Genomic DNA, 23969 nt, shown 5'->3' with positions numbered 1-23969 from the left:
GCTGAACGTGTTCTGAATAGAGATGATGTCAAATGATTGGTATAAAAGGCTCATTGCAATGGTTCTTCAATGACGTGAATGGGAAAAAGCACGCTTTGATGTGGTAGTAGGTCTTGCAAGTCAGGAAATCTCCCATGTTTAAACTGTACTGTGCTGAGTTGGGAACTTCAGCTGCATCAGTGATATAATTTGCTATGGCTCACTTCAACATCACAGATTAGTGATAGAAAAAAATAGCTCAAGTTCCTGCTCCTATTTATTGTTCATTTACAGCTGGTGTGCATGTGTGAACCCAGATACGACTGAAATGCCTTGCCCTGGCAGGCAGCCAGGCAAGACTCACTGTCTGGATTTATATTTGAGAAATGCTTACTTGGGAAAGGTACCATAATGCAACCATATCCAGAAGATTCAACATTTTCATAAAGAGGGACAAGAATAACCATACAAGCATACAATTTAGGAGCAAGAGTAGGCCTATTGCCCCTCAGCCCACAACTACATTCAGTAAGATCATGCCTGTTCTGATTGTGGCTTCAACTTTACACATCACAAAAATTGGGAACCTGAAAAATGTGTAAATCTATGAAGCTCCACTCTGTTTAATATTTACTGTTTAACCTCAAGAATCATTGTTTTCCTTCTGTAGAGCTGCAGTGATGTGATGAAAGAACGATTCAGTGGTGATCTAGCAGATGATGTAATGCTCCAACTGACTGCACTGCATATCTACATCACCGTCTCCAATGCAAGGACCAATCAGAAAATAAACCTACGGAATATTGAGTAAGTGATCTGATTGACAGTTTAGTCAGTAAAATTTATGTCGCTGAGCATGGGACAACTGAGGATTCTGATAAGATAAATCCTTTAGGTTAAGTTGGCTTTGGAAACTTTGATTGTTTATCAAAAGTTTATTTTAACATGGTGAAGATGACCAACATTTTACAATAACATCTTCTAGAATTTGCAGGAAGCAGAATATTCAATATAATTCGTAATAAAGACATAAAAGGCAAGTTTCTTTTCTAAGCTTCACAGTGTGACATTGGATGTTAGGGTATTGAAGTAAGATGCTTTTCTAATGCAGGACAAGCAAAAGAACCCAAAAGTCAAATATCTATATATGAATGAAAAAAATCCACACATCCTCAAAAAAATTCAATGAGAAAGCCCTCAGTCTAAAGGTTAAAGCTGTCACTAACACGCTGTAAGGAGTTAGATCACAAAGTGTAGCCTGCTCAAAATCCAGAGGGCAAGGGAAAGTGGACAAGGTAGTGTCTGACCCAAAAGGAAGCCCAGGAGACAGTCAGTTGTTTCTGTGATGGAAAAATCTAGGAGTAACATGGAGTAGCTGGAAACAAACTGGTTCATGGAGTTTTTTGCCAAGGCAACTTGCCTTCAGCAGTCATAGACAAAAAAAATGAAAAGTTTATTTGAGATTTTCTATATATAATTGCATATCTGACATATCAGAATTCTTAGCAAGAAGGGAGGAGATAGCCTGAATGAGAAATCAGCACATTGTGGCTATCATTTCTTTATCTGTGTTCAGGAACAAACATCAATCTTATTTCTAGTAATCCCTCTGCGTCACATTGCCTTTGGCTCTGCCCCTCGATTTACCTCCCAGCTCCTCTGTGGTGCTGCTCTAGGTGTGTGAACCTGGTCACTATGGGCAGAATTCGTTGCATGGTTTGGCAAAATCAAAAACTTCCAATTTTACCATTAAATCCCTCAAAATAACATCAGATTGGAGCTAGAAGTGGCAGCAAAGCAGAAGAGAATAACAGCTTTAATTAAATGGACGCAGAAAGAAACATGTCAATATGAAACACAGAATAGGAGAATGATTCCATCATGAAGTGACAGTAAAGGAGAAACTGTACTGCTTTCACTGGATAGGTAAACAGATTAGTATGCATTGATGGAGGAGAAAAAGCACTCCATAACAACCACATAAACTACTAGGGCAGTGTTGCACTCGAACTAAAAGGAGATCCACTCCTAGTACCCTCTCAGAAATACACATGCTGCCCCTTCTGTGCCGACCCCACTTCCAGTGTGCTGTGAAAAGTAGTTTGCACTGAAGTCTGGGTAAAGAGTAAGAAGAGTGCCTCTGGCCCAGATTTTTGCGGCAAGGTTGTGTTAGGAAATTTTCCAGCTTTCCAGACTTGCCTTAGTGGAAGGTTACTACATGCCAGTTACCAAAACAGAACCTTCTGTTGTCATAATTCTTTTGTGAGCCTGGGCTCTCAGCCATCCAGTGTCGTGTCCCATGAAATGAGCACGTGGCTGAAAGTTGACACTGTGAAATGAAGGGAAGGAATAGTGGGGCACAGCAAGATGGAAATGCAAGGCTAGCAACAGTCCATTCTTGGGAATCCTGGAGGAACACAACCACAACAAATATCATTTAGATCAATTCTCCTCCTTGTGACCACCAGGATAAACTGAAAAGAAATCTGCAGATAAGACTTCACCCAACAGGACACCAGGTTGCATTGATTGATGGTTCATGCTGGCTTATAAAAACACCAACATATCAAAAAATATGATAAGAAGTTCAACAGCTTTCTAATTCTGGCAGGCTGAGTGTTAAAGTCAACGCTTCTCTCTCTTCAGCTGAAACATTATAATTTCAATGTTCACTTGTTGGAAAGTATGAATATATCCTGAATGAATATTTTACAGGTGGAAATATATTTGCAGTGATTGTCTCCAATCTACCCAGAGTTATCAGGTCTGCAACTTGTACTCTCTCGTAAGAAACATATTTCTGAAATGAATTTTATTGGGATCAACAATTCTATTTGTTATGAATCTAAATAAAAAGCTTTGTTTCTAAATGTAGTGTAATGTATTTTAGATATATTAGCCATGTACTTTCAAACTTTGAAGAATTTCATCAGACAACAGAATATGCCTTAATCATCGCTAAATGATCAGTCTCCAGCTATTTCAAAGTACATGGAGACATTAAACAGTAATCTAACGGAACTTGGATGTTTTTAATTACACCGGCAGCATCATGTGGTCAAAATTAATGACACTTTCGGTTGCTTCTGAAATGGAACCAAATACCCACTTTGCCGAACGTGGATCAATTTATTTGCATAGTTCAGGTGCATATCTGCACCATTAACACTGTGACTAGAGCACACGGTTTAAGTTGTAGAAAGAAAAGCTGTAACAGTCCTTACCATATTGTCATTGTAATAGACCAAATATATTTAAACAAATGGTAATTAAAGCAGAAACTGCTGGAGAAATCAGCAACTCTGGCAACATCTTTGGAGAGAGAAAGAGAGTTAATGTTTCACATCTAATATAACTCTTCTTCAGAACTGAAGAGAAAGGTGAAAAAGTGATGGATTTTATACAGTGGATAAAGATAAAGAGGAGAAAGTCAGAGAAAGATCTGAGGGTGAGTGAGATTAGAGATCACAGATGTTACAAGACAAAAGCAAAAGGGTAGTAATGGTTGTGGAGAAGTAGCGTAGGCATTAATACTAGGTATTAATTACAGAAAATAGGTCAGCTCTGCTGGAATGAAAACCAAATGAAAAATAGACATGGGTAGCATGGGCGGTGAGGTAGGGGAATCAAAATAGATGGAAAAATTCATGGTCTGACTTTGTTGAACTTAAAGTTGTGTCCTAAAGGCATGAATGTGCCTAAACTTTGTGTTAGGCTTCATTCTGCTGAACACTACAACAGACCTGAGAGAGAAATGTTAGCATGAATGGTGCATTAAAATGGCACTGGAAGGTCAAGGCATTTTTTGTTTTGAGTTTCTGAAAAGTCAGAGTTATGCTTGTGGACTGAGTGAAGGTGTTCCACAAAGCAGTCACAAGTCTGTATTTGGACTCCCAAGTATAGAGAAGACTACAATGAGAACAGCAAATGCAACAGAATAGATTGAAAGATGTACAATTAAATCACTGGGGTCTTGAAGAGTGAGGAGGGAGGATGTGAAAGGGTAAACGTTACACAATTGTATGAGAAGACACCATGGGCAATACTCCCCTATTTTTCTTTCTGAACACGTCCACTTAGTCTACTACCTTCCAGTCACTTGCCATTTCAGTACACAAGCTTGCTCTGTTAATACTCAGGAAGACGGTAATCCGAATGTTTTTTAAATTATCTTGTTCAAATGATCACTTTGCTGGACTAACAACATGGTTACCACTAATCACATGATGCCAGTTGACCACAATTTCTGGAAAATTCTTATCTGTAGTTACCAGGAGACAAAAGCTTTCATTATCCTCCTGGAATGTCACACACCTTGCATTGTAGAGACATTCCAGCCAAGCCAACACATAGAAAACATAGATAAGATGTTTACACCAGCCAGCTCAGAACAAATAAACTAAATTGAAACACATTGTGTTAGAGATGGTGATAACAAATAGGTTTTGATGATGATTTAATTATCTAATCCACATTGTTAACCAAAGTGGCTCAACATGAAGTGCCAGTCGTCATTGAAAATGCTGGGTTTTGAACAGCTTTAATTACACATCTTTGACTTCTTTCATCAATCTGATTGTAACGCCAGAACAGAACACATCATAACTAGGTCTAATCTTAGCTACTGCCTGCCTCTGATCTCAGTCTTTCTCAAAGGTCTGATTTCTGGATAGAATTCTTTTGTTTTCACTTGCAAAGTGAACCACTTCCCAGTTTACAATGGTTGCATCTTCACCTGCAGTTTGACTACATCTGAGCTCCTGTGAAAGGAACTTCTGCACACAGCCAAGTGAAACTAATAAAATTTCTGGCCGCTATTTCACATACATTAATGCCAGCATCTTTAATTTTAAATAATTTGTAACTTCTTTCCTTTCTCTTGGTTTCTTCTTTGGACACGAGTTTATGTGATAACATGTTGCAACCCTTTCAAACATTCATCAACCTACTTTGTTTTAACGTTAAAAAAATTGATGTGAACTTTTTTTAAATTGGACCTGGTGAACAAGGTTTGGGAAAAACACACGATCACCTATTTTTAAATGGGAAAAGAAAATAAGAAAGGAAATTAAAAACCCATCTCTATTATGGACAGAAGAGAATAGTAAAATAATTAAAATCACCTCTTCCTCTTTTCTGCAGCACACTCGTGCTCACATTTATCTCCGAAGTCTGATACAATGTTTCAGTCAAGTCCAATGCAAGCTGTAAGAACAGCACATCATTTTCTATTTGGACACTTTACCACCTCTGTGCCGAACATTAGGTTCAACAGCTTCAGTCCATGGACTCTGTTCTCCATGTTGTTTCCCTTGACTTTTCCCCCTCCCACCCTCCAGCAGTGTCTTGTTTCCTTGTTTTGTTCCACTTCTCCTGACCATTTTATCTACAAAGTAAAACACATTATTTTCCCACCTCTCTCCACAGTTCCAAAGAAGAGTCATATTGCACTCAAAATATTAACTCTGTTTCTCTCTCCATACATGCTGCCAGACCTTCTGAATTTCACCAGTACTTTGTTTTTATTTCAGATTTCCATCATTCACAATATTTTACTTTTGCTTTAAAAATGGTGTTTATTTTGCTTTGCAATCAATTGTAATATTAAAACTCTAGCCTATTCATTTTCGATTGCTTCTGGCCTTAATGATGTCAAGCTCACAGAACCCAATGATATCCTTTGCAGTTGGTTTTGCTAATAATGTTAGTGCTGTAATTAAGTCATAAAGAATCACTTTTGTGTTTGCAAGTGGGCAAATTATCTGTTGGCAGCAACATAGGTCAAAAATTATGACGGGCAGCAAGAAGAACAGGGAATGGATTTTTTGAATTCTATCTAAACACTCTCTGCACCCACCCAAACAACATTCCAGATAGACTAAGAATGTCATTTTATTTTCATGTCCCAAGACATGAGAGAAAGGAAGACTTTACAATAAAGCAGTTAAGATGTTCCCGATGGTGGGTGTGTCCAGAACCAGGGGTCACAGTATGAGGATTCAGGGTAGACGATTTAGGACAGAGATGAGGAGACATTTCTTCACCCAAAGAGTGGTGAGCCTGTGGAATTCATTACCACAGGAAGTAGCTGATGCTAAAACATTGAATGTATTCAAGAGGTGACGAGATAAAGCACTTGGGGCAAATGGGATCAAAGGTTATTTGGAGAAAGCAGGATTAGGCTATTGAGTTGGACGATCAATCATGATCGTGAAGAATGGCAGAGCAGAATTGAAGGGCCAAATGGCCACCTCCTCCTCCTATCTTCTTTGTTTCTATATATTAGCTCTGTATGTTTTTTTTTATTCCTTTGTATTGATGTGCTGTGAACGGCCCTAAGCATGTCTTCACAATTGTGTTCCACCAATGATGGAAAGCAACAATTTTCAAAATACGTGAACAGAATAATATGAAGGCACAAAGTCTTGGTATACAAAAACTTGTGTTTTTGTTCACCCCACTCCTTTGTTGCCCCTGTCAGAAAATAGTTGCTTGCCATTTTTTAGATCCCATTTCTTTATTTCTTCACCTATGAAGAATGCAATACTTCAGTTTTTTTCTTTGTTGAATCTTCTAGGAAGGAATGGGGCCTAGAGATGTTCTTACCGTCATCTCTTCTGCTGTACATAAAGGAAAAGCACAAACGGAAAATCCTTGCGCATCATCTCAAAGCAACTCAAGTCCCAGGTCCTTCAGGCAAAAAGGTAAAACAAATAAAAGCTATACCTTAGCAGGATTCTCAAAAGAAGACAATATGTTATGTTAGCTTTATTGGATGTTTGCATTCAAAATCAAAGGGTCTATTCAGGACTCCTGTGTGACAGGAGAATAGGTGTGCAATGGATGCATATAAATGCTAAATTGGGAGAGCAGACTGGGCAAAAATTTCTCTCTGAATTGCTGTTCAATCAACTACATCTTCTACATCTACTGAGTGGAAGAACTTTGATCCATTATGACTTGACTTGCCATCTTTACTCAACAAAAATCTATCATGCCCAATCTTGAATATGTCGATTGACCCAAAACCAGAGATATCCTTGTATTTTGCATTTTGATTTCATTCCCAATTGATTTGTCTCTAACTTTCAGATTATGCACTTTTAATCTATATTCCCTGACCAGGAAGAAACAGTTTTAATGCATCAAATCTTACCAAATCCCAGCAAATATTTTGATTCGATAATCCTTCTAAATTCATGAGAATGCCTCATTTCTAATGTAATGATTTACACTGATCTATAATTCTGGAACATCTGTGCTGCACCCCATACAATGGCACGTCTTCTTTCCTAAGATTCAGCAGCAAAAGTTGGATATATTATTTCTAATGAGAATTACTTAAATTTAGATACTGTGTGTTGATAAAGCCCACTCGTGCTGACAAACATATGGCAGAAAATAATTAATCAAAACCAAAAGAACTGCGGATGCTGTAAATCAGGAACAAAAACAAAGTTGCTGGAAAAGTTCAGCAGGTCTGGCAGCATCTAGAACATAGAACATAGAACATTACAGCGCAGTACAGGCCCTTCAGCCCTCGATGTTGCGCCGACCTGTGAAACCAATCTGAAGCCCATCTAACCTACACTATTCCATTATCATCCATATGTTTATCCAATGACCATTTAAATGCCCTTAAAGTTGGCGAGTCTACTACTGTTGCAGGCAGGGCATTCCATGCCTTTACTACTCTGAAGTTCTGAGGAAGGGTCACCAGACCCGAAACATTAACTCTGTTTTCTCCTTCACAGATGCTGCCAGACCTGCTGAGCTTTTCCAGCAACTTTGTTTTTGTGACAGAAAATAGTAGTCCATCATGCAGTAAGGCTGCCTTACATAATTATCTGTGTAAAATTTAATGGACTCCTACTGTACTGTGTATCCGGTTCCAGAGTGAGATATATGGATAAAATTTAATCTAGGTGACAAGGGTCTCAGCAACTGGAAAATTTGGTGTTGCCTCCATTGTGAAACCCCACTATATTAAATGACATTTTGTGATTTTTATCCAGAACCAAAAACCATGCGAGTGGGAATCCTGCCCACTTAAGAGGCCCTGCCCAATCGGTCCTTAACTTCATGCAGTGCCATCAGGAAAGGAATGGTAGCTGCTGGCCAAATGTCTAGCAGCCACCAGAATCAGGACTCATGTGAAACTGTTGGTTGAATGAGGTTGTGGGGTTGGCCAAAGGAAAGGGAGAAACAGAGGTTGACAGTTACATTCCCTCTAATTTTTCCTGCCTCCAAAGTCTGTGTGTGGCAGTGACTTCAGAACCAGATGTCAATGTGTCTTTGTGTACAGAGAACCTCCAAGTGGCAGTGCGGCCATGCAGCTTAATGAGGTCATTGGTTGAAGGTGAGAGCAAAGGGGTTACTCCCCACGGTACATTCCTTTCTCACTGCTGGGGATTTGTTCATTTATAACTAGTATGTTTGAATCATTGTCTTTCTTAACTGCTCCCAATTAATGTTGGCAGCAAAAACGTATATACTTGTTTATAGCTCATTTCCCAGCAGCTTTACACATAGTGTAACAGCCTTTGCTTAGTGGCAGTAGACTCTTGCCTCTGACTTAAAAGGTTTGTGTTCCAGCACCAATCTGATGCTGAGTTGGTCATCTACGAAACATTTTTCGGTGGCACAGTGACCCATTGGCTCAGCGGTTAGCACTGCATCAGGGCCATGGGTTCAACTCCAGTCTTGGGCAACTGTCTGTGTGGAGTTTGCACATTCTCCCCGTATATGCGTAAGTTTCCTCCAAGTGCTCCAGTTTCATCTCACAGTCTAAAGATATGCAGGGTAGATGGATAGGCCATGCTAAATTGCTCGTAGTGTCCAGGGATGTGCAGGCTAGGTGGATTAGCCAGAGTAAATATGGGGTTACGTTGTTGGGGGGGGAATCTGAGCGGGATGCTCGTGAGGGGGGAGTCAGTGCAGACTCGATAGGCCAAATAGCCTCTTTCTGCACTTGTAGGCATTCTATAATTCTATAATATCAGTGCAGTATGGAGGGATTACTGTGTTTAGGAGACGCTGTTTTTGGATGAGAGGTTAATCTGACATTCTGCTTTCTACCTCTTAGGTCAGTCTAAAAGATCCCACAATGTTATCTGAAGCAAAGCAGGGAAGTTCTCCTGGTTTCCTGGCAGTATTTAGAAGCCAACATCAGCAAAAAAGATAATCTAGTCATCTGTCCAGATTGTATCTATCATACTTGTGACATTGCTGTGAGCATTTCAGTGTTATGTATGTCATTGAGTGTGTGATGCCCCTTTAAGAGATTCAGGTCAGGTGACCCAGAACAGGACCGAGAGGAGACAGTCTGGGACTGACCGTGGAGCTGACAGGATGCACAACAAAATATTCCTTGTTCAAGGTTAACCTCCATGAACCTCATGTGTTGTGGTTCACTAGAACCAGAAATAGAACAACAACTGGCAACGAGGACTCGATTCAGGCCACAAACTGTGTGAGGGGAGGAAGGACGTTGCCAGACTCTGAAAATGGCGCAGAATTCTGGAGGTGACGTTGAGGGAAGCAGTCATGAGGGATCTCGGGCTGCAGGTGATATTGGTGAAGAACAGTACGCACCAGGGAGCAGGCCGAGAGCAGTGGTTGTGAGGGGCCTAGGGTTGCAGCTGAAGGCTGACACAGTCGGTGAGCGGGCAGCTAGCACAAAGAACGTTCACCCAGGGGACTCGGGCTGCGAGCAGCCACTAGACTCAAGTGGCAGGAAAGTTCCTGCTGGTGGGAGAACAAAATGGTGGGCCAGTTTGGAGCAAAGGAACCATTTGAACCATTTGATGGAACCATTTGGAGCGATGGAAGCAATAGAATGTTGGACGCCGTACGTCAAATGTTTTGATGTGTATTTAAAGACAAACAAGGTGGCTGAATATATAATGGTACCACTTTTCTTCAGTACCATTAGGAGCAAGACCTTCATGTTTCTAAGGAGTCTGGCACAACCAGAGAAACCCACAGAGAAGACATACCAAGAATGATGTGAAGTGTTGGGAGGTACTTTGTACCAAAGCCACAGATGATCGCAAAACATTTCCATTTTGATAAACAGGTACAGCACAAAAGAGAGTCCATTGCCCAATTTGTGATCACCTTAAAGACGATAGTGGAACATTACAAATTCAGAGGGTTTCTCCAAGTTGCCTTGCAGGATAGTTTGGTTTATAGCCTCTGTCATGAAACCATCCAACAGAAAGCTACTAACAAGGAGAGGCCTAGATTTCAAGGTGTTGGCCATCAGCAAAACCACACAGTTGAGTGACAACACCCAGGTGCATAGGCTAGGGGAATCTCAGCAGAGCACAGTACCAAATGTAGAATGTCACTGATATGGCAGGAGAGGCCACAAGGAGACAACGTGTTGGACCCGAGAAGCCCAGTACCACAGGCGTAAGCAAGTGGACCATATTGCCCGAAATTGCTGGCTACAAATCAAACAGGAGAAAGGGTGTCTAAAGGAGACAACTGAGAGGACAAGACATAAGGCACATACCAACAGCCAGAGAGTGGACTGGGGGTCAGCCGGGTCTGTGGCAGAAGCAGAAGGTCCAGTTTCAGCAGAGTTTCGGTTAAACATTCTGTTGGAACAGGGTGAAGCTGATCGATTCTGGGTGCTTCCCAAATTAGAGAGGAAGACAGTGAAGACAGAAGAGACTGAGGGTGCCGCAGTGTCTCTGATTCCCAAATCAATATACAGGGAAAAAGTAAAGGCACTGCCATTGAAGCCTGCCAAGATTATACTACACAGACCTACATGGAACAAGTGTACACTGGTAAAAGTACAGCTAAGAGACTGGTGTGCCAAAACTGCCTCTGTATGTAGTGAAAAGTGACTACCCTGCATTATTCAGATGCTCTGGTTACAGAAATTAGTTTAATTGGGACATGGTTAATAGGCTGGTGGTCTTAGAAATGAGTTTGGAAGAGATTTTGGACAGGTATAAGGATGCCCCTAAGGGAACTTGAGGGGAAATGAAAGGAGTAGAAATTAAACTTCAGTTGAAGCAGGATGCTCCTCCAAGGAGTCTGAGGGCACATCTGTTACTATACACCATCTGGCCTAAAGTGGAGGCAGAACTGGAATGGCTGGTGAACCTGGGAGCTTTGGAAATCAGCCACTCCAATTGTCCCAGTCTTAAAAAGGGATGGTGTGATGAGGATTTGTGGTGACTTTAAGATCACAGTCAACCCAGCCCTGAATGCAGATCAATACCCACTTCCACACATTGAGGGCCTGTTCAGTGGAATGTGACCCTCAAAAATGGATCTATCACAGGCTTATTTGCAGATGGGAGTTGTGAAGGAATCCCAGCCACCGCTGACAATAGTGACACACAGGACTGTCCCACTACAAGCAACTGCCTTTTGGCATCACATCAGCGCTAATCCCAGAGGGCCATGGACCCAAATGTTGAATGAATTACCAGGTGTCCAGTGTTAACTAGATCCTGCAAAGAGGATCATTTTAAAAACCTAAAAGACACCCTAAAAAAGTTACAAGAACACAGCCTCAAGTAAAAAGGGAGAAATACGAGTTTTTTAAAAACTTCATAGAAAACATCAGCCATGTATTCAATGTTGAGGGACTACACAAGGCACCCAAGATGGTGGAGGCCTTCATGAAGGACCCTAGATCAGAGAATGTGTCTCAACTGAGATCATTCCTGGGACTTGTAAATTACTATGGCAAGTTCATGTTTGACCTGGCATCTGTGTTAAAAACTCCTGCATCTCTTGCTGAGAAAAAGGCAACTGGGGAAATGGGCCTAAGAATGTAAGGAGACTTACTACGAGGTGAAACAAGCTGCGCAAAGGTTGGAAGTGTTGGCTTATTTTGATCTAAAGTTGCTATCGCAGTTGGCATGTGATGCCTCGCTTTATGAGGTTGATGCTGTACTGTCACATATCTTGCCTAATGGAAAGGAAAGGTCCATTGAGTTCACATCGCGGTCACTCACAAAGTTAAAGGAGAAGTATGCCCAAGTGGAAAAGGAAGGATTGGGCATCATGTTCGGTGTTGAGAAGTTCACCCTTCCCTTTACAGCAGGCACTTTGTGCTGCTGAGAGACCACAGGCAGCTAACCTCCAGTTTTGGCCGTATACAGGAATACCATCAATGTGGCAGCATGCCTGTAGAAATGGGCGTTGGCTCTGTTAGCCTACCCATATGAAATCTGATACAGATAGTCGGAGAAGCACAGTAATTGTCAAATTTACTACTACCGGGAGATAACGATGTTCCCAACTGGAACCTGAAAATGATTTACCTTTCCTAGGGTACCGGTATCAGCAAGTCAGGTGTGGAATGCCACCTGGAATGACCCGCTTTTGAGCCTAGAGGTGGAATCCTAAGAGGAAAGGATTTGTCATGGAAACTGCCCAGAATTACATACTGTTGAGGAGGTGGGAGTTATCTATATCAGACAGGTGTTTAATGTGGGGAATGAGAGTTATTATTCCTTCCCCATTAAGAGGAGAGGTGCTGGAACAAGTATACCAAGGAAACCCTAGTGTTATGCGAAGAAATAGCCAGGCGCCCCTTTTGCTGGCTGAATGTGGACTCCCAAATTCAGGAGAAAGTGGGATCACACAAATCCTGCACATTAGTAAGGAAGGTGCCACCGTTGTCACCCCTTTGCCCATAGGAATCACCTCAGCAGATTCACATCGATTTTGCGGGACAAGCAGAGGGACAGATGTTACTAGTGATTGTGGATAGCCACTCCAACTGGCCTGAGGTGGCGGTCATGAAGTCAGTATCAGTAGCAGCAATGATGACAAAGGTCCACAGTTTGTGGCACAAGAATTTGAGTACCACCTGAATAATAGGGCAGCACAGTGGCTCGGTAGTTAGCACTGCTGCCTCACAGCACCAGGGACCAGGGGTTGATTCCACACTTGAGCAGCTGTCTGTGTGGAGTTTGCACAAACTCTCCATGTGTGCGTGGGTTTCCTGTAGGCACTCCAGTTTCCTCCCACAAACCAAAGATGTGCAGGCTAGGTAGATTGGCCTTGGGAAATGCAGGGTTACAGGAATACCAGGAGGGGTATGGGTTTGGGTGGGATGCTCTTCAGAGGGTTGGTGTGGACTCAATGGGCCAGATGACCTGCTTCCACACTGTATGGATTCTATGATCATGGAGTCAGACGTGTGAGATTGCTCTGTATCATCCTGTGACAAACAATCAGGCAGGGCGATTCATACAAACCCTGAAGCGGGCCTTAAAGGTCTCTCAAGGGGACGGGTCACTAAGATGGCAACTCAACACGTTCCTCAGCATAAACACGCCGCACCCTCGCCGCCTCGTCCTTAATGTTCAACCAGCAGTTGAGAACCATATTTGTCTTACTGCGGCCAAAAGAGACCAGAGAGGTGGTAGAGTGAAATCAAGAAAGACAGATGATCAGAAGAGCAGGAACCATGAGGTCAAGTGTATTCCAAAAAAGGACAGACTGTATTGGCCCAGAATTATTCATCTGGGGAGAAATGGATCCCAGTGGTGGTGGTGGCTCAAACGGGACCATTGTCATATACGGTGCATACCAGGGATGAACTGGTCTGGAGGAGACACGCAGTCCAGCTGGTTGCCACACCTCACCAAGGCGGGGAAGAGGTTCCTCAGAACACCAAGCCAGTCCAGATAGGATCAGTGGTATCAACTGAGCCATGTGTCTCTGAGCCAGGGTTGTTCAAACCCAGGGAGAAAACGACAGCAGTGTCACAGGACAACAATGGCCAGCCAATCAGATATGTACCTGTGGAACAACTGGAGCTGCTGGAAGCCCAGGTGACTACACTGGAAAATGTTCCGGAGATGAGGAGACAGTTTCCTAGGAATCACCATCCCACCGAGAGACTGATCATGTCAATGTAAATGCAGAAGGGTCATTTTCTTTTTCCATGTTTCTTTTTGTATATATTACTGACTATATATATTAGCTACAATGCTTGTATAACAGTCATAATTGTTATTGATAAAGTAAAGGAGCAGGGGTGTTATGCACATAGTTGAGTGAGTGTTGCTGCTTTAAGAGTGTGGCTCAGGTGACCTGGAGGTGACTGCTAAAGGGTCCGTTTAGGACTGACTGTGAAGCTGAGAGGATGCACAATAAAATATTGCCTGTTCTAATTTACCTTCAGTCTACCTTGTGCTCTATTTGTGGTTTTAGTGAACCACAAACACAGCAATCAGATAACAAAGTGTAGAGCTGGATGAACACAGCAGGCCAAGCAGCATCAGAGGAGCAGGAAGGCTGACGTTTCGGGCCTAGACCCTTCTTCAGAAATGGGGGAGGGGAAGGGGGTTCTGAAATAAATAGGGAGAGAGGGGGCGGCCGATAGAAGATGGATATGGGAGAAGATAGGTGGAGAGGAGACAGACTGGTCAAAGAGGTGGGGATGGAGCCAGTAAAGGTGAGTGTAGGTGGAGAGGTAGGGAGGAGATAGGTCAGTCCAGGGAGGACGGACAGGTCAAGGGGGCAATCCCTTTCCCTCCCCCATTTCTGAAGAAGGGTCAAGGCCCGAAACGTCAGCCTTCCTGCTCCTCTGATGCTGCTTTGCCTGCTGTGTTCATCCAGCTCTACACTTTGTTATCTCAGATTCTCCAGCATCTGCAGTTCCTACTATCTCTGAAACAACAATCAGATGTTGTGTTTGCCAAATACAGTGCATCAAAAGTACATTATCAGCTATAAAATGCTCTGTGATGTTTTAAGGTTGTAAAATCCGTTGTATCATTGTAGTTCTTTCCTAAAGGAATGGAAAAAGAAATAACTTCCATTAAGCATAAAACATAAAGATATAGAGAAATGATAACATGTCTCTACCCTTAATATTGCAACAAAATACCCTCTTTGGAAGACCCCTGTCCCTGTTTTGTTGCCTGGAAACTCATTGAACAAAGAGGGAAGAGATATAATGCAATATATTATGATCCCAGTTGATGTTCTTTTTGGTCCAGTCAGACCCCATACTGAAATCTGACTTGATAGATCATATTTCTCTCACTGAAACATAGGCACACAAGGCTGCAGATTTGGCATTCAGAATAAAACTGGAAATGAAGATAAAATAGAATAGATCGAACTATTTGTATATAACACACAATTAAACATTTCAACAAATATGTAAAATATAATTCCATCAATCCCAAAGGAACTCTTTCACAGTACTCGTACAGAGAGAATTCCCTTTTCCATCACCCCATGGGCTTTAATTTAAATGTGGCTTCAACTCCCAATTTTGAGAATCTGATAGCCTCTTCCTGGAGCCTTCATACAACTGAGCTTCAATTTTCTCGGCTTCAAATAACACCTTCAGGTTTTTAACCAAACACTTCTGGTCTGGATCTTTTACAAAACTCCTTATACTGAGGTAACCAATTTTTAACAATTCTAAGCAATATTGCCCTTGCTCAGGAGCATTGCTTCACACATCCAACCTCAGCCAAAAAGTATGCTGCAAAACCGCCCAAACTGAAATTTATAAAAATCTCTTGTGCTTCTAAACAATGGGTGGCCCCCTAATCAAAAAGATATCGATCCCTGACCTTCTAAACTGGCATCTACCGCAGTAAGCTGAGAATTAGGTCCAGACCATTCAGGTGAGATTTTAGGAAGTACTTCTGCACACAAAGGGTGGCAGAGTTTGGAACTCACTTTCACAATTGGCAGTGGATGTTGGATCAGTTGTTAATTTTAAATCAGAGGTAGATATATTTTTATTAACCGACGATATTAAGGCATATGGGCCAAATGGTATATGGAGTTAGGTCACATGTCAGCCATGATCCCATTAAATGATGGAAGAAGATTGAGCGGCTGAATGGTCTAATCTTGTTCCTACGTTCCTGTAGTCGTTTATTCTGTTCACTCCTAAAGTTCTCCCAATGTAAACAAATGCCCATTTCTCTCCACAAAGTCTTCCCCTTCAACTGTGTTTTATTTTAAAGAATCACCATGGCTACAAAAATACTTAAAAGTTACACATAAACCCTTCATACGTACACAAAACCCATATGCCATAAGTTCAAATTCAAACTCAGAGCTAAATAATTTAGATATGTGTGTGTGTTTATCAGTCATTCATCTTGCATCACAAACAGGTCTTCAAATTGGGCACTAGCAATCAGAAAACTATAATTAGAATTCAAGCCGTGATCCAACCACTTTAACATCACTCTACTATACTATATTTATTTTGCACTTGTCAAAAGGAGTTGTATACCAAGAGTGGCAAAATAGGAGTTTAATTATCCAAATGTAGACTGAGAAAGTGGTAGTGCAAAGGATAGCGATGTTCCTGGGTTGTGTGCAGGAGATTTTTTTTTTAAACAGCTGTATGTGTCCAGTCCAGTGAGGAAGGAGGTACTGCTACTCCTGGCTCTTGAGAATGATTGGGCCAAGTCAATTAAGTATCAGTGAGGGAACATTTAGTGTACAATGATCATTGTATCATATGGTTTAGGATGATAGTGGAAAGAACACTGAACAATCCAGAGTAAGAATAATTGATGAGGCAAGAGCTATCTTCAATGGGCCAAGACTAGAACAAGACAAGATAGACTGGAGCCAAAGATTGGTGCAAAAACCTATAGCTGAACAAGGAGATACCTTCAAAGAAAAGATAGTTCAAGTGCAGTCAAGGTATATTCCCTCAGAAAGGAAAAAGGTATGGCAAACAAATAGTGATAGAAATTAAGGTAAAGGTAAAAGAAAGTGAGTTTCTAGCAGGTTACAGGTAGAAAATATCATTGAAAACTGAGCTAAATATATAGTATTTAGAAGGGAGAGGAAAGAAACAAATAACAGAAGCAAGGAGAGATTGGCAGCTCATTGAAAAGGAAATGCCAAAATCTTCTGTAGCCAAATAAATATTAGAAGGCTTATAAAGGGCAGCTAGTGGTTTAGTGGTAACATTACCGAAATCATCATCCAGGCACTGGAGACACCGGATTTGATGAATAAATCTCAAATGTAAAGTTAGTCTCAGTAATGATGACCATGACAAATATCAACAATTAGGGCAAAAAAACCCATCCTAATCACCAGTGTACTTTAGAGAGGAAAATATACTGTCTTTGAAAAGAAGTGTTTGCATCTTAACTGCTCTCTGAAATGGCCTAGGAAGCCATCCATTCAAGAACAATTTGGGATGATCATCAAATGCTGACCTTGCCAGTGACACGCACATCCCATGAAATAATAAAGGAAAAAGAGGTGTAGGGTTGATTATGGACCAGAATGGGGATTTGACATGGAAGCAGGGACATGACTGAGGTATTGTACTATCACTTCATGACTGTCTTTACCTAGAAAGCAGATGATACCCAGTCTTGATGACAGAGGAGAAAATTTCAAACACTTGATTAGAGGGAGGTTTTGGGTAAACTGTCAGTACAGGTTTGCAAACAATGATGGATTTCCTTCTTAAAAGGACATAAGTGAGTTTTTACAACAATTAATGATAATTTCATGTTCACGATTACTGAAATTAGCTTTATATTCTTGATTTTTTTATTAATTGACTTGAAATTTCTCCAGCTGTCAAATTGCAATTTGGACCCAATTCCTCACAGCCTTTAAAAACTGAAAAACTGCAGATGCTGTAAATCAGGAACAAAAACACAGTTGCTAGAAAAGCTCAGCAGGTCTGGCAGCATCTGTGAAGGAAAAAACAGAGTTAACGTTTGGGTCCAGTGACCCTTCCTCAGAACACAGGACCCAAAACGTTAACTCTGTATTTTCCTTCACAGATGTTGCCAGAACTGCTGAGCTTTTCCAGCAGCTTTGTTTTTGTTCCTCACAGCCTTTGCCAGAACCTCTGGATTACTAGTCCAACGATACTGCCTTTACACCACCAGATTCCACAGATGTTAAAGGAAGTGAGAGAAGTAATTGGGAATTGTGGAAAAACTGGTCATAATTTTTCAATTCTGATGATCACTGGGCTTGAAACGTTAACTTTGTTTTTCTCTCTACAGATGCTGTCAACCTTCTGAGTTTCTGCAGTATGTTCTGCCTTTGTTTCAGATTTCCAGCATCCAAGAAATTAGTAATACCCTTGCTCAAAACAGCTTGTAAGAATGAGCCTTTAAACTGACTAGCTTGTAGTTGAACGTCTGTGGTGGAGAAACTTCCAAAACTATAACTAGGTTAGAATTAATAGTCACATGGACAAATGTGGGTTAATCAAGGAGAGCCTGAATTGAGTTCTTAAGAAAAAAATCATGTTTAATTAGCTTGCTAGGGTTTTTTGAAGGTGCTACAGAAAAGGTTGATAAGGATAATACTGTTTCTGTGGTGGACATGAATTTCCAAAAGGCATTTTATTCAAGGCCACGCAACAGACTTGTAAACAAAGTTAGACCTCATGGAATAAAACGGATAGTGACAACACAGATACAAAACTGGCTGAGTGATAGGAAATGGAGACTAATGGTTAATGCATATTTTTCAGGGTTGAAGATACATAGTGGTGTTTCCCATGGGTTGGAATTCACACCCTTACTTTTCCTGATACATAACGATCTCAACCTTGGTGAAAAGGTGAACATTTCAAAGTTTGAGGACAATACAGAACTTGGAAGCATTGTAACTGTGAGAATGATAGTGTACAACTTCAAAAGGATATTCAAGTTGGTGGATAGGTACCAGATGAAGTTCAGCGCAGAGAAGTGTGGTGAGGTGATACATTTTGGAAGAAAGAACATGAGGACACAGTATAAAATATGGGTCAAATAAAAAGCAAAATATTGCAGATGCTGGAAATCTGAAAAAAAAAACGGAAAATGCTGGAGAAACTCAGCAGGTCAGACAGCATCTGTGGATAGAGAAACAAAATTAACATTATACACCTGATATGGCTCTTCTTCAGAATGCTGAAAGAAAGGTCAAATTGAATTTGAAACCCTAACTCTGATTTTCTCTCCACCGATGCTGCTACACCTGTTAGCTATCTCCAGTGCTTTCTGTTTCTATTGTGAAATAAAGAGTGCTACTCTAAAAGGGAGTGTGCAGGAGCAGAGAAAGCTCGGTGTGTATATACGTTAAGTTATTAAAGGTGGCAGATGAAGAAATTAGTTAATAAAGTATATGGTATTCTAGGTTTTATTCAAAGGGGCATAGAGTACAAGAGCAAAGAGATTATGCTAAATTTCTGAAGAAGGGTCTAGGCCCGAAACATCAGCTTTCCTGCTCCTCTGATGCGGCCTGGCCTGCTGTGTTCCTCCAGCTCCACACTGTGTTATTTGAGATTGAGAAGGCAGTTTTAAAATAATTTGCAAAAGAAACTGACGTGGTGTGAGAAAAATCTTTTTACACAGTGAGTAGTTAGGGTCTGGAATGTCACAGTCTGGAATTCCAGTGGTGGCAGGCTTAAACAAGGCATTGAAGATAGCAATAGATGAATAGAAACAATGTGCAAGGTTAATGGGAAAAGACAAGAAAATGGAACTTAGACATCTTGCATATTCGAAGAACCAATACAGACATAATGGGCTGAATAGCCTCCTTCTGCAATGGAACAGTTGAGAGATTCTGAGAAGTGAATGGGAATTTCAGGAAAACACTCCACTGATCACAGTCATACCTAGTACAAAGTGGTTATTGGTGTTCAACCATCTCAGCTGCAGGGCATTGCTGCAAGTGTTCCCGAGGCTAGACAATACCCAGACTTGGACTAACAAGTGACAAGTAACATTCAGACTGAACAAGTGCCAGGCAATGGTCATCTCCAACAAAACACAACCCAACCATCACTCTAGATATTCAAAGGCTCTACTATCTCTGAATTCCCCCATTATCAACATCCTAGAGATTACTATTGACCAAAAAATAAACAGAACCAATCACTTAAATACCATGGTTACAAAATTAGGTCAGAGGCTAGGAATTCCACAATGAATAACTCACCTCCTGACTCCTCAAAGCCTATCCACCATCTACAAGGCACAAGTCAAGAGTGTGGTGGAATTCTTTCCACATGCTTTGAGGAGTATAGATTCGACAACACTCAAGGAGCTCAACACCATCCAGGAAAAGCAACCTGCTTAATTGACAAAATAAAAACTGAATGAACTGTGGATGCTGTAAATCAGGAGTGAAAACAGAAGTTGCTGGAAAAGCTCAGCAAATCTGGCAGCATCTGTGAAGAAAAAGTCATAGTTAACGAAGGGTCAGTGACCCTTCCTCAGAACACTGGACCCAAAACATTAACTCTGATTTTTTCTTCACAGATGCTGCCAGACCTGCTGAGCTTTTCCAGCAACTTCTGTTTTTGTTCCTGCTTGATTGACACCCTATCTAACAATTTCAACATGCACTCCCACCACCACCAACACACAATGGCAGTAATGTGTATCATCTACAAGAGACAATGGCAGAAATTCAACAAATTTGACGCTAGCTTCCAAATCCACAACATCTACCATCCAAAAGGACAAGGGCTGCCGATGTATAGAAATACCACCAACTGCAAATTCCCCTCTAAGCCATGAACCAAGCTGGCATGGAATTATTTTGTCATTGTTTTGCCATCATTGGGTCAAAATCCTGGAACTGTCTCTCTCAAAGCACAATAGATTTATCTGCACAACATGGAATGCAATGGTTCAAGAAGACAGTTCACTACCACCATCTCCAGGGTAATTAAACATGGACAGTAAATGCTCGCCGAGGCAGTAACACTCAAATTTGGAAAATAAATTGTTAAAAGGTTATATGTCTGCTATCTAATTTTATTTAAAGACAATGCTGCATGAAGAAGAATAAGCTTTTGCAAACATTTTCCTGGAATACTTTTTTGTGAACTAAACTTGAAAACATTTTGTATTCAATTTAAGTTAGTTTGCAGAATGATTGTTATAAAGTTTAGAGCTTTTTAAACTTATTATTTGTTTTAGTGTTAATAAAAAGACTCATTCCATCATAAGTGACGCTGTAAATTTCTTAGCATGGGCTTCTTTATATTGTTACATTTTCTGACATGTTACAATTTCCTGAAAGCCACAATGATGTATTTTATGTTTCATACAGATCTCTGCGACCCAAGCCAAACTGCAGTACCTACGGATCCTGAATGAACTCCCATTGTATCCAGGAGGACTCTTTAACTCTGTTGTACTGGTAATGTTACCAATATGTCATCTACTTATTTGTTAACTCCTGACAGTAAGCAACATAACAGTAGAAGCCTACTCCAGTTCAGCTCTTGATAGCTCAATCTGGTTGAGCCAGCTTAGCTATACAGAAGAAGAAAGTCCCCTGGCTTGTTCAAATATTTTGCTGAGTTCTCAGTTCTCAGTTGGAGATTTTATAGAGCTCATGGGGCACAGATGGATGAGAGTATTTCTGAATATTGTGTCATAATAGGAACAGGTTCACTGGTGATTTCCCAATTGCTAAATACCCTGTCAACACTGTGGACCCCTGGACCTACAAATGAAGTAAGGGGAAGTCATACTACAATGATTCATATCCAGTCACTGCAAGCCAAGCAGTCCAATGTCAATGATGGAGATACTTGAAGACACATTAAATATTTTTGAAAAAGCACATAGTAAATGTAATAATGGCCAATCACAGATCTGGTAAATCCAAGCTACATCTGTCCAGTATGCTTTCATGCTTCAAGATGATATTTGACAATGGTAGTTGATTTGTATATGGACATTCAAAAGCATTTGATAAAGTGCTCCATAATAGACTTGTTAGCTGAATTGAAGCCCCTGGGATTAAATTGCCAGTTTTAGCACAGATGCAAAACCAACTAAATTATAAGTTTATTTTTAAAATCGTAGTGCATTACCACTGCTTTTTTGGCTTGTTAATGACCTGGACTTGTATATAGGAAGTGCAACTTAAAAGTTTGCAAATTAAACAAATCTTGAAAGTGTAATGAACTGTGGGGAGAATAGTAGAAGGGACATAGAATGGCAAAATGGAAAGATACATAGCAAATGAAGCATAAAGCAAAGAAATATGAAGCAGTGCATTTGGTACAAAAAATTAAGGAGAGGGAAAATAAACGAAGTTGTGCAATTTTAAAGGGATTGAAGGAACAGAGACCCAAGCATTCAATGAACATGTCTTGGAATGTGACAAGACAAGTTTATCAATGCTGTTTAACAATAACAGCAACTGATATTTATGTAGTGCCTCGAATGAAATAAAACATCCTAAAGCATTTCACAGAATCACTTTAAATCAAGGTATGACACATGCACATATGGATACTAGTCAGATGGTCAAAAAGTATGATTTATAAAGAAGCTGAAAAGGGGGAAAGTGGGATAAAAGGATGGCGGGATATGCAGGTGGAATTTCACAGTTTTGGGGCCTAGGCAACTAAAGGAATGTCCATCAATGGTGAAGCAAATACACTCAGGAGAGCGCAAGAAACCAGAATTAGACGAGTGCAGATATGTTGGAGGGTTGAGGGAAAGGCAGAGATTGCATAAATAGGGAGGGGCAAAGCCATTGAGGCAATTGTTCTCCTGAAGGCTGGGTAGTTTGCTGCGAATGATGGTCTGTTTGAGGTTTGGCGGTTGTTTGAAGGCAAGAAGTAGAGGCGTAGGGATGGCCTTGGAAGATGTTTGTCTTCGTCAATGACATGTTGAAGGCTGTGAAGAACATGGCATAATTTCTCCACTCCGGGGAAGTACTGGATGATGAAGGGTACTCTATCAGTCGTATCCCGTGTCTGTCTTCTGAGGAGGTTGTTGCGGTTTTTTTGCTGTGACACATCAGAACTGGTGATCGATGAGTTGAGCATCATATCCCGTTCTTATGAAGGCATCTTTCAGCATTTGTAGGTCTCTGTCACGTTCCTCCTTATCTGAGAAGATCCTGTGTACAGTGCTTGTCAGTAGGGGGTGGCTTCTTTAACATGTTTAGGGTGGAAGCTAGAGAGGTGAAGCATCGTGAGGTTATCTGTGAACTCGTGGTAGAGTGAAGCACTGAGGTGACCAACCTTGACAGAGATGCATGTGTCCAAGAATGAGACTGATTCTGAAGAGTAGTCCATGGTAAGTGTGATGGTGGGACGAAACTAGTTGATATGGTCATGTAGTCATTTCAGTGATATCTCACCATGAGTCCAAAGAAAGAAAATGTCTTTGATATATCTGGTGTATAGCATTGGTCGGAGGTCCTATGCAGCAAAGAAGTCTTGCTCAAACTTATGCGTGAAAATGTTGGTGTATTGGGATGCAAGTTCAGTCTCCATGGCTATCCCGTGTGGCTGGATAAAGAGCTGGTTGTTGAAGATGAAGATGCTGTGGTCGAGGATGAAGCAGATGAGTTGTAGGATGGTGTCTGGAAATTGGTATTGAGTACTGAGGCTGTTGCAGTGATGCCATCAATGTGGGGGATGCTGGTGTAAAGTGCCAAAATGTCCATTGTGACAAGGAATGTTCCTGGTTCGACTGCTCCATGGGTACTGAGTTTCTGTAAACTCTGCAGTGCATCTTGTAGATAGTACACACTGCTGCTACTGAGCATTGGTGGTGGAGGGAGTGGATGCTTGTGGATGTGGTGCTAATCAAGCAGGCTGCTTTGTCCTGGATGGTGTCAAGCTTCTTGAGTGTTGTTGGGGCTGCACTCATCCAGGCAAGTGGGGGAGTATTCCATCACACTCTTGACTTGTGCCTTGAAGAAGGTGGACAGGCTTTGGGAGTCAGGAGGTGAGTTAGTCGCTGCAGTATTCCTAGCCTCTGACCTACTCTTGTAGCCACTGTGTTTATGTGGCAAGTCCAGTTGAGTTGCTCGTTAACGGTCACCCCAAGATTGTTGATAGAGGGGGATTCAGTGATGGTAACACCATTGAATGTCAAGGGGCAATGGTTAGATTGTCTCTTATTGGTGATGGTCATGCCTTGAATTTGATTGGCATCAATGTTACTTCCCACTTGTCAGCCCAAGCCTGAATATTGTCCGGGTTTTGTTGCATTTGCACATGAACTGTT

General features: G+C 41.2%; 1 protein-coding gene across 1 annotated transcript in view; it reads left to right on the top strand.

Annotated features, from left to right (window-relative positions):
- The window catches only part of frmpd3 (FERM and PDZ domain containing 3), a 197079-nt gene that overhangs the window by 113193 nt on the left and 59917 nt on the right, over window positions 1-23969 (top strand). Inside the window, exons 3-5 of the mRNA XM_048605312.1 lie at window positions 650-786; window positions 6557-6683; window positions 21040-21129. Of these exons, the coding sequence (XP_048461269.1) occupies window positions 650-786; window positions 6557-6683; window positions 21040-21129 (354 nt within the window). The remainder of the gene's footprint in view (window positions 1-649; window positions 787-6556; window positions 6684-21039; window positions 21130-23969) is intronic.

The sequence above is a fragment of the Rhincodon typus genome, chromosome 14 (assembly GCF_021869965.1).
Source record: "Rhincodon typus isolate 14 chromosome 14, sRhiTyp1.1, whole genome shotgun sequence".
Classification (NCBI taxonomy): domain Eukaryota; kingdom Metazoa; phylum Chordata; class Chondrichthyes; order Orectolobiformes; family Rhincodontidae; genus Rhincodon; species Rhincodon typus.
This window is presented reverse-complemented; position numbering and strand designations above follow the sequence as displayed.